The sequence below is a fragment of the Phalaenopsis equestris genome, unplaced genomic scaffold (genome assembly GCF_001263595.1).
Source record: "Phalaenopsis equestris unplaced genomic scaffold, ASM126359v1 Scaffold000862, whole genome shotgun sequence".
Classification (NCBI taxonomy): domain Eukaryota; kingdom Viridiplantae; phylum Streptophyta; class Magnoliopsida; order Asparagales; family Orchidaceae; genus Phalaenopsis; species Phalaenopsis equestris.
Window position 1 is genome coordinate 248,957 of NW_018165302.1, and position 17,827 is coordinate 266,783.

Here is a 17,827-nt window from a genome sequence, read left to right on the forward strand (position 1 = left end):
AAAAATAATATTTTATATTTTACATAAGTGATTTCTTATTATATTACTTCAAGTACTTAATTCTATTTATTATTTTATTATAATACAATTTTAAACTAACATCACTTTTTTTTATATAATAAACAAGCTGGCTCCTAAGCCGACTAAAACTAGATAAAATTAAATAAGCTCAAGCTTAATTCTAGAATGGCTCGTGTTCGAGCTTAATTCGAGAGTGGCTCGTGCTTGATTTACCTCGTTTACAGCTTAAAATGCCCTATATTAATTTTATGTATTAAGATTTAAATTTAAAAAAAATGATAATGAAAAAGGCAACAAAAAACTAATGTCATTTCAGAAATAATAAATGTATACCCTCAAATTTTCTAGAACATCATTACAAATGTTCCATAAGAAGATAAGGGTACAAAGATTCTAAAAAACTTCAGAAATGCGCTTCCAGTAAATTCCATCTTCGACATCTTAGAGATCAAGTAGTTGCAGCAGGAACCGGAGGAAAGAAAGCCCTCCCACCAACCTTTCCATTCCCAGATCCATGGCCGCCATGCTGTAGTGGTCGGTGTTCAAACTCCCTCTTCTTTCTCAGCGGCCCCGCGGCGTTGCCGCAGTCACACGATCAGCAGGGAAATTCCTTCTGCAGGAAGAAGCTCCTGATCTCTGCCATGACTTCTGCTGTTGCTGATTTCCAGCTTGGCCAACTTCATCTTCCTCCCCAACCTCTACCTGAGTCATGTTACCAGTCATGAAAATCCCCCCGGCTGAATCAACTGAATTCATCTCCCACATGGAAGCCCACGGTTGCCCTTCGAAGCTATTGCTCCCAGCAGATTCCTGAGGCTCCAAATCCCTTCTAATTTCTCTCACTGTAACATACTTGTGCAGGCTTGGCTCAATCAGATCATCTTTCACTACCAGCTCTGACTCTAAAAATGGCTCCCTACGAGCCAATATTCCCCTTCTAGTAAATCCACCTTTGTTGGTGGATTGGTCTGCTTCATAGCTCCTGCGTTCGGAGCAAGAGGAATTTAGATCGGCAACAGCATCGAGGATGGAGCAAGCCTTGGAGATGCAGGCTGGGAGGGAGAAGGCAGTGTGATGCTGCTGTTGTTGGTTCTGGATGTCTTCAAGTAACAAGGAAGCATAAGAAGTTGGATTGAGTCCTGAGTTATTGTCAAGATCACGGGATGATCTTCTTGATGATCTGGTTCTTGTTAGTGTTCTTGGGATGTGGCTTTCTATTTCAATGGCTGTCTTTGCATCTCTCTCTTCTTCTAATATTTCCTGCTTTTTTAGCTGCTGCTGCTTAATGGAGACACTGACATGGCTGCTGTTTCTCAGATCTGAACTACATATCTGGCTAATGCCTTCACCAGGCTTCTGAAATGAAGGAGAAAGCTAATTCAGCTGAAAGATTAGACTGATAAGAAAACAAATTTCTCAGAGTAGTTTATCATTACTATTTGTTATTAAATTCTGTTTAGAGATATGTTGAAATTTTACCGAATCGATTGGATTGAAAGAGCATTCATCAACTAAATTCAGAGAAGAAAAATTAAGTGAGAACAGAGTTACCTGAAAAGAGTAAATTGTGCTCGCCTGCTTTCTCACCCCCTCATCTACTTCTCTGTTCTTCTGAAACCCATTGTCGGAGTCTCCATTCTGGTTTCTAAGTGAGCTGTCATCGATTTCAGCCAGAGGATTTCTTCTACAAGGAGACTGCTCTGCCTTCCTAGAGGAATTCCTGCTCAGGGATTGAAGCTGGGCGTTCTCATTAGATGGCCTGGTGTTGTTAGCCGGTGACCGGGACCTTGGAGACGCGCTCCTCAATCCCCCGGACGGCATGGTGACCGTCGCCCTTTTTGCTCCCAAATTTCCACCACCAACGTCGCCGCTCACAAAAGAAGCTCCCTTTTCCCTAGCAGGAACAGATACCATCTTAGCGGGTTGCTGCCTCTGCTTATCTGAAACAGAGGTATTGGAAACTGGACCTTCAGATCTCTTTCCAGGAGATCTGCTCACTCTTCTCTCTCTGCTATTCCCCCTTTCTCTACTCCCTGACCTCTCTCTGTTGGGAGCTCGCCTGCGAGGAGAAGGCCTTGACAACTGATTATCTTGCTCAACTTCTTGCTCCTTCCTCCCCTCGTTATCAAAGTCATAGCTTCTCTTAGAGCCAGAGTACCTCCTTTGCCTACCTCCATCTGTCTCCTTCGAAGTCCTACCAGATGAGCTGCGGCTAAGGCGGCCGCATTGGATCAGGATGGCATCGAGTTCCTCTTTGGTGCAGCTCGAAGTCGTCAATGGCGCCGGCTGCTGCTCATCAGCGGCAGCTGCAACTTTACAAACCTGTTCCTCTTCAGCCTGGGAGCTGTTCTTCGCAGGTATTTCCCCTTCCTTTCTCTCCTTTTCTTCAGCAACGAAAGCCTTCTTTGACCTCAAGGCAGGAGTGGCCGCTGAGAGAACCGGCTTCTTCTCTGCTACTTTAGGCTCCTCCTTCTCTTCCTTCACTGAAGTATCATTCTGTTTGGGTAAGTTGTTGGAGAGAGCTTTGGTCGGGGAGGAAGGATCTCTCTTCTTGCTGAAGCAAACGCCCATTGGTTTCGCTTCGGGTTCTGATCAGGACGAGAAGAGATGAGGAAGGTATGGTGGAGAGGTAAAGTAGGACTGAGAGACTTATAAGAGGATTGGCGGAGGATGACACGGGTATCGAGGAGTGTTGGCTGTTGGTATTTGGATTGAGTGTTGGCTGTTGGTATTTGGATTTCAAATTTGGTGTCAACGGGCGGGAGGTACACTGCTGTTTGGTGGATCTGAAAGTAGCCGTTGGGCCGAGCCTTTTAATTCTATAAAGAAAAAATAGGTCAGGAGTATATATATGTATATATACATAGCTTTATTAAAAAAACTGAGAAAATACAATTACATCTCAATCAAGAAGGAAAATAAAAAGAAACACTAAAAACATCATAATTAAGCAAACTAAAAGCGACATCACTGGTAACAATGAAAACTACACCTAATATAATTAATCCGCAACAACAACAACTACAACTTCAACACCTGAAGTACGAACACCAATCCAAAAACATCAAACAAAAGTTATCTTTATGTCAAAGAAAAAGATGAAGTAGATCCAGAATCATCAAATGAAAGAAGCCACTCTTTCGTCCACTAAAAAACAACCACAAAAACTTAATAACAACAACAAACTCCACTGAAAAGGCACAAGAAAGAAGAAACCTACAAAAAAAAAACAAAAAAGTAGCCAATTAAAGAAGCAAAAAAACAAAAAAAAAAACACTAATATAAAAATAATACAAAAAACTCAGAACTTGCCTGATAAAAAAATTAAAATTCCTTCCAAATTTTTAAATATATAAAAAAATATTCAAAAAGTGATTGAATTTAAGAAAAATGTTTGGTGTTCATAAAAGCTCAAAATCAAATCCCAGCAAAAAGCAACTATCAAGTAGTAACATCATTATAACCAAAAATCGATATAATAAAAACTATCACATACCACGACTAACAAAAAAGCTATAAAGATAAACCAGAAATCAAAATTAATAATTAGTAACAAATATACAAGCTGCTCTCTACAATCAAAATCAGCTACAAGCACCAGCAGTTCACCAAACCTAAAAATTACACCAAGCTAGCCAAAAGCATCAATAAGAGCACAATTGATTAAAAAAATTAAAATTTCTTCCAAACTTTCAAATATACAAAATATATTCAGAAATTGGTTGAATTTTTTAAAAAAATGTTGGTATATATCAAAGCTCGAAACCAAATCTCAATAAAAGGCAAAGATCAAATAGAAATATCAATATAATCACAAATCAATAAAATAAAAAACCATAACATACCACAACCAGTAATGGTTACAAAGGCTAATCAGAAACTAAGAACAATAACTAGTAACCATAATCCAAACAACCCTCTATAACCAAAATCAACTGCAAGCAGCAGCAGATTGCTCAAACCAAACCATTTACTAAGCAAGCCAAAACCACCAACAATAGATAACAATTCAAAAACTAACAAAAATAATGGGTACATAGAGCATCAAACCACTAAAGGCTCGTCCAAACAAGCCATGAAAAAGCTATTAGAACATCACCAATAACACAACACAAGATGAAAAGCCGCAAAGATGAAAACCACAATGGTAAATAGCTGTTATACATAACACCATAAAAATCAATAATATAACTAGGTATATTTTTTTTAAAATTTTCTATTCCTACTTTTAAAAATAATAATCCAATGAATATTACAAATAATGGACTTAATAGGAGTAGATCTATGCTAAGAAAAATTCTAGTATTGTTTTCTTTCCAAATATAATAAGCAATAAGTTGTAAATTAAGAAGATGAAATCTTCTTTGAATTTTGCAAAAAATATTATTGGAATGATACAAAATTTAAGAGAAGTTCAAAGGAGCCATGAAAAAATTACTATAAGGAACACAATTTTTTAAGAAGATAACGAGAGAAATGGCATTCAAAGAAAAGATAGTCATGGTTCTCAATATTATAAGAACAAAGTACACAATAATTATGAAAATTAAAGCCTCGAAGATTGAGGATATCATAAGTTGTAAGACCTTTATAAACAATTTTCCAAGCAGAGAAAGAGAATTGAATAGCATTACCTTTAAACTATATAAATTAAAACTAGTTCACAATAGGAAAAGATTCATATGAGAAATAAAAAACAATTTTATGACAGTAATTACTCTCATTCTTCCAAAGACAATTAACATATTGTGAATAGGAATATTCTCAATTTAATTTATAATAATAACTAGAGTATTGTTAAAACATTTCAAATTTCAACTATTATTCTTCAAAATATCACAAATTTTTGCTTGATAAGAAAAATGGAACCAGAAAAAGATAATATCTACAAGTCTTTCCTTTAAAGATAAGTTATTAAACCAATGGTCATAAAAGAATAATAAATTGTTATTCCCTGTAACTTTAAAAGTTAAAGAAAATCTTATTCTTTTAGCCACTTTAACTAAATCTTTCAAAAAATGAGAGATTTTAGAACAAGTAGTCTTCCATATATAAGTATAATGTTTTAAACATAAACTAGATAAGATAGAATGAAAATTATAATATTTTTAAATAATTTAAGTCTTGCACATAGTATTTATAGTGTATAATGAGGGAAGACCTATACCATCACAAATTTTAGGCATATTGAATTTGTTCCAAGAAATAATTTGAAGTTTATTACCTTCTTCATGATTTTGAAGAAAATTCGACATCATGGAAGTTATTTTCTTAGGCAAAACTGTAGGAAGAATGATAGAACGAAACCAATAATATAAATAACTCCAAAAAGTAAATTTAATGAGTTAAATTTTTCCAACAGAAAATAAAAGCTTTTCTTCCATCCAGCTAACCAATATTTGATTTTATCAAGAGGATGTGACAGTCAGTGATTAATAATTTACAGGTTTAATAATAACTCCCAAATATCTTCAACGAAAATGTTTAATAGTACAACCACATAATAAAAAAATAATATGCTGAGTAGAGACATCGATAGTTTTAGAAAAATTGATAGCATATTTAGTAGCATCTATGTAAAGAATGAAAGAAATGTCAAATATTTCAAAAAACTTATCAATATGCTAAATAACATGAGTATCGGATTTACAAAATAAAATAATAACATCAGCATACATCATATGAGAAATAATAGAGCAATCATGATTTAAAACTTTATCTATCATAACAGAAAGAGAGTCCGTAACAAAATAAAAAAAGATAAGGATAAATGACATCATTGTCAAAGACCAAAAGTAGACGGGAAGTAGCTTTTAATTCATTATTAATGATAACATAAAAAATAACATCAGCAATACAAGCTTAGATTCAATTAATGAAAATAACAGGAAAATTAGTCTTTCTAATCTAAGAAATAAAAAGTTCCTATTGACTTTATCAAAAGCTTCGACAATATCAATTTTAGCACAATATTGTTTGGTAGAATTATGAGAATTGAAACCATAAAGCATTTCATTGGCTAAAATAATATTATCAGCTATATCACGACCCTTTATGTAAGCAGCCTAAGCAAGATGAATAATATTGGGAATAATATATTTGATTTTACTAGCTAAAAGTAAAGCAATAATTTTATAAAAAGTATTACATAAGGATAAAAGGCACAAAGCAGAAAAAAGCTTTAGCATTTGAGCTTTTAGGAATGATGACAAGAGCAGTAAGTTTCACTCCCTGAGACAACTTAGAAGTTTGAAAGAGATGATAAATAGTAGCAATACAATAATTTTCAATAGTTTTCCAAGTTTCTTTATAAAAATTAGAATTAAAACCATTAGGACCAAGCGTTTAATGTCCTCGGCAGAAAACGTTTGAGTTAAGACAGAACATTATCAGTCTCAGACACTTTATGAGTAATAGAAATTTCATAATTAAATATCTTCCCCTTTATCATTTAACGAGGAAGAATAGAAAGATATAGCTTCATCAACAATGTCATTTTTATTTTGAAAATATTTATCATTGACTAAAATTTCATTGATAAAATTAACATTATATCTAATCTTAACTTAAAAAAATAAATTTAACATCATATTCACCTTTTGATAATCAAGAACATTTAGCCCTTTGCATGGCCCATCTATAATTACAAATGTTAGCTTCAGAAACACTATGCTGTAAATCAGAAAATTGAGCAAGCTTTCAGAAAGACGAGAAACCTCTAAAAGAGAAAGAATATCTTTTTTTTCTCTCTTTAAGATCAACAATAGATTTAGATAGAGAATTATAAGGACTCCATTGCCAACCTCTGAGGGGAAGATTAACATTATGAAGTTTATTGCATGATGAAAATATATGATCCCCTTAACAACTATATTCCAAGCAGAAAAAACAATTTGAATGAAATTATGACAGTGAGTTCAATAATTTCTAAACATAAATATGCATATAAGAGATTAAATTTTCCAAGGAAAATCAAAATTGGAAGATGATCAGAAGTATAACTATTTTAAACTTTAAAAGAAGATTTCAAATAGGAATTAATCCAAGAGTCGTTACAAAAAGCTCTATCCAATAAACATCTAATGGCATTATTTAATTGATTACAAAACCAGCTAAAAGATTAACCAGTATTCTAAAGTTCAATAAGAGTATCATTAGAAATATAATTATTAAAATCAAACAGTTTACTAGGTAAAAAAGGCAATCCTCCGGCTTTCTTATTAATAGTTCAAATGTAATTAAAATCTCCCAACAACAACCAAGGCTTAGAAACACTATCAAATAAAGAAATGATAGAGTCCCAAAGAAATTTCCTATTTAAAGCACTCTTATGAGCATAAACAACAATAATATATATATTAATATTGGAAGAAAAGGAAATAAAGCAATTAATAAATTGAGGATATTTTTTAAGAACGATAAAATTAAGAATATATCTATTTCATTTGATCCAAATTTTGTTATTATCAGAAGTATTAAAATTATCCACACAACCTTCATTAGGAAAGAAAGAGAATTGATTTAAAACATAAAGGTCAAATATAGTAGAAAGAGATAATTTTGTCTCCAAAAGATAAATGAGATCAATCTTAAAATCTTTCAAAAGATTCTTAGAATCCACAATAAGAACTTCATTATTATGCCCACAAACATTCCAAGAGACTAAATTTGGAGAAATCATTATAATAAAATGAAAACATAAAACCAAATAAAGCAAGAAAAGTCATTTACCTCTTCCTTTTAAAGAAGAAGGTGAAATTCTAGTAGGATTAAAATTAACGACGGGATTATCAGTATTATTGCATAATCAAGAGTGATCAATAACTGTATTAGCATTTCCATTAATAGAAACAACGGAAATGAGAACAATACCATTATTACATAAAGAATCTAAAGTTAATGTAAAAACAACATCAACTCAATTAACCTCAGTGTCAATAAAAATTGTAGGTATAATATTAGAAGAAGAAAGAATATAACCTGAGATGTTAGTTCCTCCATGCACATCATTAATTTCCTCGCTTGATATAACTTCATTCACAACATTAGAATTGACTTCATTAAAAGTAGGAGAAGCTAAGCACCCTTATTATTATCAGAATCATTAATATTGGAAATGACAGTAATAGGAAAATTTCAATATGGGCCATTAATTTTCAAATTATTACTACTATTAACATGCATTGGTCTGATGGTACTATAAACCTATAATTTACTGTGATTATTAACAGAATTACTCCTAAATCTTTGAAACCTAAAGAAGAGTTTATGTTATAATTCCTTCCTCTGTTTAAGTGAATAATAGTATTGCCAACATTAGGTAAAGATAAAGAGCAAGAAGTGGGGCTACGAGTAAATATAGAACATTTCTTGCATGGAACAGGTTTCCACTCATAGATAACAAGTAAAGAAATTTATTTATCTTTAGCAACAATAGTAATAAAATCAATGTTAACTTGGATATTGACTCTAGCATGAGTAAGTCTTGTTCCTTTAGCAGTTAAATAATCAACCGCTAAAAGAATTCCAATTCTACTAGCAATCTCAAAAAATTCGTTCTGAGACTAAAACAAGAGGTAAATTAGGAAATTTAACCCATATAGGTACCTCTTTAAAATCTTCCTTAACTGGTCTAAAGTTAGGAGACCACCTTTTAAAGATGAATGGCTTACCACAATAAACCAAGGGCCAAAAAATATTATCATCTCTAACTTCCAAAAAACCTAAAAGAACAACAAAATGAAATAAAGAAAACAATATGATTCCATGAGATACAAGGGACTTCTCTGAGATATGGAATTAAGGATTTTATGGAGAGAAACCCTAAAAAAGCACAAACAATGCCACAGAGAAAACCCCAGAAGTACCTTCACGTCGTTAGAGCCTTAGCGAATTTTTCATAAAAGTAAAATTAATGAAATGCATTCTAATTATTTTTTTTGTTATATTTATCTCAAAATCAATTTAACAATCATAGAAGAGTTTAGAATTAGAATATTTATCTCACAATTAAATTAATAATCATGGCCGTAGGGCCGAGCCTTTATTTTAGAGTTTAAATTCATGAAATGCTATAAATCTCTTGCTATAATGGCATTTACATACAATCCACCACATCCCTATTTATTCACATATCTGACACCTAAACTTACTTTTTACATTTTTACTACTCAAATTGATATCACATAAACAAATATCACCTTTTATCTTTCAAATAGTGAAATACACTTTTTGATGCATAATTATGGTGGCATATGTGTGTGTGTGTGTATGTCTATATATATATATATGTAAGTACACAAGAATTGAGTGGTATGTATGTAAATCTTCCAAAAAACTAAAACATAGAAGGCATATTTATAAGAAAATAAATTTATTACATTTTATAAATAATTTATAATTTTAAACATTTATATACTGAAACAATTTGAAAAATAAATTTATTTCCTCTCCCACAATGCGGCTATTCAAAGTTGAAAATTTGAAGGCAGCGGCAGGGATTTGTAGCATTGGGATGAGGGCACAGATACTGTTTTTTCTGTTGTTTCTACTTATTCGGCAATAGGAATTTTGTGTTGCAGTGCTCCATTCTTAACATTTACCGCTGCCATTATTTATCCCAAGGAAACTGAAGTGAAATGTTATGAAAAAATTATGCTTCAGAGCTCCACATGAAAATCTGATCAGAAGACTAATCCAAGGACATATTTTAACAAGCATCTCAAGATAAATTAAGAAAAAAATTAAATCTTATTCGGATAAAATATTCATTAAAAAAATCTTCAATTGATTTTTTTTTATTAATCAAAATATGTGCACATAATTAAGACGGTAAGTAAATTGAGCTTTACTCATGAAGAGTGCATTCATGTTCCGCTCAATTTTCATATTCTTTTTTCGCATCGTGTTTTAACCAGAAAAATAATTAACGGGCGTTGGATTTAAACCTACATCATTCTAATATATATATATATATATATATATATATATATATATAAAACTAAATAACCCAAAGATAGTGGCATGTTGCTAAAACAGACTATTTGGAGGTCGTAAGTACCCTCAGGTGACGGGTTCAAATCCTCCTCTGACCAGTTTGTCGGTAGTGAGGGCGGTCCTCGAATAATTAGGCACGTGAGAGTGGCTGGGGGCTCGTATAATAGCCTCAGTCATTCAATTTTTAATGTATATATATATATATATATATAAAGAGCAACCCGTGGCTCCTTACGCGTTAATAATTAAAAGATTAGAGCTTTGGGGTGGGTTAGTGAATCCACAACTAAGACAAAACAACAAACTCAAAATCCTAGGGGTTCCACTATCTTCAGTACAACTCCATGCAATAAGCAAAAATACATGTAAAGACACAAAACGTATACAAAAAAGAAATGTATACCCAAAAATTACATGTATACCAATAACCAACACAGCAAAATTTATGGAGTAGCAGTATGAAATAGAGTGAACAGTCCCCAGCGTAAACAACAGCAATGTCCAGTCAAGCTTGCATTCAGTGAACATGATAATATCTGAATATTTAAAGTACAGCATAATCCTGCAAGATTTAAACTTAAGAAGGCAGAGAATATAAGCCTTCATATATATCCTGAATAAGCATTTGATAGTCTCCCCTAATATAGCAAAACTATAAGTGTAGAGCAAAGGGTATATCCAATTAAAAAAATCTCATGAAAACGTATACCACAGAACCCAATAAAAGAATTTCAAAACAAATGCAATCAGCCAATCATTCTCGTAAATTCCAACTTCCATATTATCAATGAAAAGCAAGACCAGGCAAAGACATTCATCCTCACCAAACTAGCAACAAATCAACTTAGTATAATGAATGGGGGCCACAACTTCGCTAATCAAGCTGAAAATTAAAACCCAGGCGATTAAAACCCAAATCAACATAAAATTTATCAAACATAAACTAAGTAGTGTTTCTATCATCCTCCTTCAAAGACTCAATAATGTGGATTATACCAGAGGCATAATACCACAGTTAATTAATTCAAATGTTAATTCCAGCAGGGTGCGTATCCCTAGCATCCCTCCAAATATCAAAAGATAATTGCTGAACAAGGTTACCAAGAACCAAAGCAATTTTAATACTAACATAAGGAGCATCCAAATTATTACTTATAAGCGTATGTAAAAAAGATGGGGGAATAATTCCCACAGTAGCACTTTGAAAACGTCATTTTGCCAACCAATCTGCTAGTTTATTTCCTTCTCTAAAAGTAAAAGTGAAACGAATATTAAGTTATTGCCTCTCAATTATCTGCCAAATCCTTTTTAGAAGGATATAATGTGCCAAGTGGGTTTAATCTTATGCATGAAAATGTTAAATAAGGTTTCAGAATCAGTTTCCAAAATAATATCCTTAGTGTTAAGATTCAACAATTTGAATAGCAGCAAGCATAGCATTAGCCTCAATCTCCAGAGAGGAATTAACAATAGAAGGAGAGGCAAAATAAGCAATACATTTGTCATGTTCATCACGTATAAGACCACCCATACCCGTATAAACAGTAGAAAAGCTCTCATGAATATTAAATTTAATCCAGCCATGAGTGGAGGGTTCCTATTTGATCAAAATGGGCATCCTACCCCTACCTATAGTAGTGGGAGCAACCAGGCCACATGAACTCCTCCAAGCTTTTTTGAAATAAGGCACCGCTAAAAGAGAAATAGTAGTAGGAGCATGGCACTGTGTTTCGTATTTATGATTATTCCTTGACAACCAAATGAACCATAATATAATAATAGGAAAATAAAAGTGCTTCTTGAAGGTAGAATCAAAATTCTTCCAAATACTAGTAGCAACTTTAAATGTCAAGTTTATGGGCCAGGTAATACCAAAGTAGAATCCAATGTGATACCAAACCTCTTTAGCAAAGAGGAAATAAGAAAATAAATGCGTAAATTTTTCAGCACCTTTTTTACAAATATAACAATAAGAAGCAAGTTTCAAACCTTTCATTTTTAAAATATCATCAAGTGGTAGTAGCTTATGAAAGTACCTCCAAATAAAAAAAGATATAGAAGGAGAGATGTATTTGTGCCAAGTGTAAGCATGTCATTTCCAGGGAGTAAAAGAATGCAATTCTGTATACAGCAGCTTAGTAATAGAAGATCTAATATTATGCTTCCAAAGAGGAACATCTTTATCTTGAACACCTATAAGTATAGTAGCAAAGGCATTAGCAACATCACCCACTAAGGAATTTAGTATAGCTAAATCCCAACCCCCATCAATCAAGCAATCCGAGACCATCAGCTTAACATCATAACTCTCAGTAGGCATAGTAGTAAATTTCGATATGCCCCAGTCATCATTCCAAAAAGATATGTTGTCATCCCCAAGTTCCCAAAAATAAAATGAGAAGCAACCTCACGTGAAGAAATAATGGCTTTCCAAAGTTTAGAGTCTCCCACTCCCCACTTAACCATGGAGGGATGCATATTTTTACAATATTTATGCATCATATATTTAGCCCATAATGAATCCCCCAAACGAAATTTGAACCAAAGTTTGCTCATGTTGAAATCAATAGTATGTTGCAAAGTTTTAAAATAAAGCCCACCAACATAAAGAGGCTTGCAGTTATACTGTCAGTTAGTCCAACTCTTTGAAGATCTAGTGTCCTGCTAAAGAAACTTATTGAAAATAGTTTCTAGCTGCTTTTGAGTGCCTTTTTTTGTTTTTAAAACTTGCATAGTGTAGAGAGGGAGAGTACAGAGGACACTTTTCAATAGGGTGAGCCTACCCCCATTGGAGAGGAAATTATTTTTCCAATCATTAATCTTTGATTTTACTTTATTAATCACCTCATCCATCTGAGTTTGCTTGGTTCTGCCTCTAATAATGTTAAACCCAAGGCACTTAATAAGAAGTTTAGAAATTTTACAGCCAGTGTAGTTAGAAGCTCAAACATGAGTATTATTAGGAACACCCTTGCCAAAGTAAATGGAACATTTAGCCAAGTTAAACATCATACCACATATGTTTTGAAAATCAATCAGCAAGGACATGATAGCTTTACTTGCATGTTTGCTAGCTTTTAAGAATAAAATAGCATCGTCTGCATAAGCAAGATGACTCACCACAATTTTTCACTTGTGTGAATATTGAATATAAGCATGATCATAATGCAACTTGTTAATAAGCCTAGAGAGATAATCAAAGGAAATGATGAAAATAGTGGGAGAAAGGGAGGTCACCTTATTTAATGCTCCTATTAGCATTAAAAAGCCATAAGCTTTACCATTTACCATCACACTGTAGCTATTATTAGAGAGCCACCTCTGAATAATAGAGCAAAAATCTTGTTGGAAGCATTTAGCCTGCAAAATATTTATAATAAAGTCCCAGCTGATTGTATCAAAAGCTTTCTTAATGTCCAGTTTAAGGACCATATTTTCTCCCCTGCAATTTTTGTCCAAATCTTCAATGATCTCCTGCGCTAAAAGGATATTATCTGTAATATCCCTTCTCCTTATAAAAGCAGATTGGTGGGCAGCTATGATTTTAGAAAGATGAGGCTGCAGTCTATTCACAATAATTTTACTAATAACTTTGGATATTGCAGTGGTAAGAGAAAAATGACAAAAATTGTCTCAAGTTATCTTATTATTGCCTTTAGGGATAAGCACAATCAAAGAAGAAGTAAAATATTTACCAGGATTGTCTCCAAGGAAGAAGCTTTGAATAACAAGTATTACCTCCTTTTTAATAATCTCCCAAGAATGAATATAAAAAGCCGAAGAGAAACCATAAGGCCCAGGAGCTTTGTTAGAGCATATAGATTTAAAAGCATTAAGGATTTCCTGCTCATCAGGAAGATAAGTTAAATTCAGGTTATTAACATAATTATACTCATCCACATATTGAGAGTGATCAACAGGCATAGTGGTATTCGAAGAGTTAAACAGCTAAGAAATATAAGTAACAACATTATCACCAATTTCCTCCATACAGGTTAAGGTACTCCCATCCCCCTTTTTTATATTCAAAATGCTATTAATATTTCTTCTATGGTTGAGAGAGGCATGGAAATATTTACTGTTCATATCCCCAACAACAAAGTATCATTGGCCTTCTGTTTGAGAAGGTTTTCCTCAACAGTAATAGCATCCATAAGAGCAATATGAGCCCAAGCAACAGAGTCCACCAGCCTAGGTGAAGCATCAATTTGTGTTTTCAGCGAATCAACAATGTTTTGAGCATCTAGAACTTTTTTATGGATGTTGCCAAATATATGGTAATTTCATTGGTTAAAATGAGCAGCCATCTTCTTATGCAGTTGCCACAAAACAAACCAAGGAGTCCCTACACCTTCAATTTTCTAAGCTTGCTCCACCAAATTAATATAAGTATCATTAGAAGTCCAAATATTAAAAAAATTAAAGCGAGATTTGGTCGGTTTAACAGTAAAAGCCAAAGTGAGCAAAATTGGATTATGATCTGATGTAACATGACTCAAATGCTGCACCTTCACTATATGAAAGTAATTTATAAAAGCAAAGTTAGCCAAAAACTGATCCAATCTTTAATAAAGGAATCCTCTCCTTCATGTGTGTGTGTGTGTGTATATATATATATATATCTGTGTGTGTGTGTAATATTATTATATTAATAATGTATATAATTTTTTTATAGAAAAAGAATTCGGGTGTATGACTTTTGTTGTCCGGACGCAAGTTCATTTGTTTGTAACTTAAACTCTTAACCAATAGAGAAAAATGTTCATAAATTAATTTTTGTAGAGTGCTCCAACAAAAATTGCATTCTACAGTTTATCTAGCTAACAAGATAATTTACAAGTATGATAAAAAATTGAAAACTGAAGAGCCAAAAGAAATAAATGGAGAAATTTTAGTTGGATATTTGTAGTGATTGGAAAGTGTTTAAAATATTCGAATCGATTAAATTACTTTGATGTTGGACTCATATATTTTGATTGTTCTTTGTTTCTAGAGATAATTGCATATGGAGGACCCTATACATTGATATTTAGAAATCTATTTAGGTGATCTTTTAAACTTCCAAACTAGTATTTACGTGCGTCATGATTGAATCATTAAGAATTTGTCAAAAATGAAAATATATGGGTCAGAGCTTTATCATAAATTTTGTTATTTGAGTGAGAATTTGAAAAATTGATGAACGAAGGTGCTTGATTTGTAAATCGCAGGTATCGGGTCCTACGTATGTAATGGTCTTTTTTTTTTAATATATATATATTTTGATTGTTGAACATGAATAAAATTTGCATGTTAAAGTTATCGATAATTTGTTGTTGTTCTCATGTATCATTACTTGTTTGATGTACATGCTAGCTGAAGCGATCACAACACTTGAATTAAGAAAAAAATAATCTATAAAACAGAAGTTATTGAGAAGGGACCATTTTTGGAGCAAGCAATTTTTTTTTTAGTGGAAACATAGTTTTAATAAAATTTGAAATTGCTTAGTAGTTTGATGATGATAAATTTGAATTGTTAAGGAGACATGTCTAGGGAATTGAGCATTGGGGGATGAGAGAGGGAGAGAGGGAGAGAGGGAGAGAGGGAGCATTAGTTAAAAACAGTTTGTGTAGTCTTTATTAATGAAACAGATTTCTGTTTATAAGAATGAATCTTCGATACAATTACACTGTAATACTCAAGAAATTATTGCGTACGGACACCGCATGTATCTCTGCATGCAGTGTCCGATCCTGGCCGTAGATCACGGTGATCTACGGTCAGGATTATTTCCGTTTTAAAAAAAAAAATTAGGTGAGGTCCATAATAGCTGGGGTCCATCGAAATACATCCGGACCATAGATCAGGTGATTTACGATCAGAATCAGACACCCCAAAGCGGATGCGGTGTCAAATCCCGATGGAATAATTTTTCGTAATACTCAGGGTCTGTTTGGGGCAGCTGTAGATTATTAATAATCTGCTGATAAGCAGATTATCCTAATAATCTGATAATCTGCAGATTATCAAGATAAGTTATCTTGTTGTTTGGGGGAGCTTATGCAGAACAACTTATTGGCAGTTGTTGCTGAATAAATGACCATTCTTCCACTCTCACAAAAATGAGGTTCTCTTACAAGAATTATCCCAAGTTCTTCAATCAAGAATTATCTTACATGAGGTTCTCTGATTTTTCAATATGTTTGTTTCACTTAATTCCATTAATTTTAGAGTAAAACCTACTCAATTTTCCTAAAATGTTCTACAGGTTGCTGGTCAACAACAAATCTTTCACAAAAATCTTATGATAATTAAGCAAGTTTTCATTCCGAACAGTTTCAGTTTTAAATACATTTACAGTAGAAAACAAAATCAACATTCACCAGAGCACCATTGCTAATATAAGCAGAAGGCACACCTCCACCGCAGAACTTCGGAGGATGCCTCTCCTTACGAATGGCCTGAGGAGGGAAGAAAAGTTCCCCGCTAGCAATACACGTCGCAGAGCAAGCCGTGGATGCCATTGCCGCAGAGCGCGGGGAGGGGAGGTCGGGAAACGAGAGATGAACCCTAGAAAATCATCCGCTGGAGCGCGAAGCCAGCACGAATAGGGTTGAGAGCAGCAGGCAGAAGCATCACTTCTTGCTTGTGAGGAAGGGAGACGATGATGTTGAAGCAGTCCCCCATGTCTCCGCCGCTTCCTCTTTGAGTTGTGCATGAGCGACGATAAGGCGAGACTAGAGAGAAGTAGAGATTGAGGGAGAGCAGAGGACACGAGAGTAATTATAAACCGAACGTGAGATCTAGACGCGGGACGCGGGGTCACCGACGCTTTTTCAAAACGTCCCATACGAACGTGATTTTCAAACGAGTGAGCGGCGTTTTCAAAACGCCACCGCACCTCAATAAGCTGTCCAAACGCACCCTCAGATATGTTGTCCCTACGTGAATATCCTTCATCGGACTCACAAAGTCGAACGACCTCAAAAATGTGCAGCATCAGAGGTGAGGTTTTCTGCCCTTGTGGTAGTGGTAAGATCTTCTGACTCGAATAACGGTAGTTCCGTGGAAGGTTCTCTGGTGGCGGAGAGCGACAAATGAAGGACCAGAGTTGGAGGGGCAAGGTCAAGACCCGACTTTTGACCTTCTAACTTAAGATGCCCGGACGTCATATGAGCAGGGAGTTGCTCTTGATCCCTCAGTGGTGAGTGCCTCCCAGCCCGCCTTTCAACCATCATCAACGAGAAAAGAGATTTGAGGAGGAATGTGCTCCGTCACCACTTTCTTTGTGAACCGAATGATGCATCAGTGCTCTGGTGAAGGCACCATGACCCCGCCTCCTGCTGAGCAAGGAGTTTCTGGGATTGGCAGCGTTCTGAATCTGCTGAAGATCCCTTGCGCTATGGGGGGGGCGTTCCTCAGCGAGTCAATGAATTAGGTGGGAGAGACTGATGTTCCGTGGCTGTCTGTGTTGACTTTGACTTCGCCTCATTAAGAGGGAGATCTTCTCCGTGACGCATGGATAGGGCGGTTGGAGGAGAAGTTAGCAGCTTTCCGGACTCTTGAGGCTGCCCTTCTAGAGGAGTTGACATATCTAAAGGTTGGATTAATTGCAGTTCGGAAGAAAGTTTCAGTCTTTCAAGTGTGTTCTGAAATGAATAGGCTAGATAAAGTTTGGATGTGGGGGAGTAAATGTTCAACCGATTGTCCAGGTTGGGGTATCCTTGTTGGTACAATTGCTGACAATTTTGTCTATTTTTTTTCTTTCCGAGTGAATAATTGCAAAGTGGCGGCACAGAAGTAAATGTATATATATATATATATATAT

The 17,827-nt window shown here is 34.2% G+C and overlaps 1 protein-coding gene across 1 annotated transcript; it reads right to left on the reverse strand.

The window, feature by feature from the left end:
* Positions 1–582: 582 nt before the first annotated feature.
* Positions 583–2,898, reverse strand: LOC110031896 (uncharacterized protein At1g65710-like). Its single transcript, XM_020735319.1, has 2 exons — positions 1,573–2,898; positions 583–1,377 (listed from the first exon to the last, which is right to left on the reverse strand). Exons 1-2 carry the CDS (start codon positions 2,590–2,592, stop codon positions 583–585), a joined length of 1,815 nt encoding a protein of 604 aa, XP_020590978.1. The 5' UTR covers positions 2,593–2,898.
* Positions 2,899–17,827: the final 14,929 nt, after the last annotated feature.